This window comes from Fulmarus glacialis, unplaced genomic scaffold, assembly GCF_000690835.1.
Source record: "Fulmarus glacialis isolate BGI_N327 unplaced genomic scaffold, ASM69083v1 scaffold28767, whole genome shotgun sequence".
Lineage (NCBI taxonomy): Eukaryota > Metazoa > Chordata > Aves > Procellariiformes > Procellariidae > Fulmarus > Fulmarus glacialis.
Genome location: NW_009224240.1, coordinates 1 through 485, shown reverse-complemented (window position 1 = coordinate 485; position 485 = coordinate 1). Strand labels below are relative to the sequence as shown.

Below are 485 nucleotides of genomic sequence, written 5' to 3'. Positions count from 1 at the left end.
CCCTGTAGCCGATGCGAGCAGGGACCCACCTGGAGCAGGGCACAGATGCAGAGCTTGGGGATACAGCCCAGCAGACCAAACCGTTGGAGGAGGAGGAAGAGAAGTCCAGGTGCGAAGAGCAGGATGTTCATCTTCACGGACACAGCCAGGCTGAGCGGGAAGCTGCGTTACCGCTGGGCCGAGTGCAGCCTCCTCCCTGGGGCTGAGCTCGCTCATGCACGCAGCACGCCATGGAGAGCAGCCCCTGCCCCGCCCCCAGACCCTCACCTGAAGAGGAGGCAGCCCCAGGACCAGCGCTCCTCCCGGAAGAGGTTGATGGCGAGGAAGAGGATGGCCATGGCGATGGGGTCATTAAAGAGCCGCAGGACAAAGATGGAATGGATGCGGTAGGAGGCGCAGCACATGAAGAAGAAAACATATGGGGGGACCTTGCAGGGGACAAAGACACAGGACGGTGGGCAGGAGCCTGTCCTGGGCACCCCGCC

At 62.9% G+C, this 485-nt stretch overlaps 1 protein-coding gene across 1 annotated transcript in view; it reads right to left on the bottom strand.

Moving 5' to 3' along the window:
- Positions 1-428, bottom strand: part of ALG3 (ALG3, alpha-1,3- mannosyltransferase) — a gene marked incomplete at its 5' end in the record, with an annotated part of 2,257 nt that extends 1,829 nt beyond the window's left edge. The window contains 2 exons of the mRNA XM_009582103.1: positions 30-150; positions 268-428. Coding sequence (XP_009580398.1) covers positions 30-150; positions 268-428 — 282 coding nt within the window. The remainder of the gene's footprint in view (positions 1-29; positions 151-267) is intronic.
- Between the last annotated feature and the right edge of the window lie 57 nt (positions 429-485).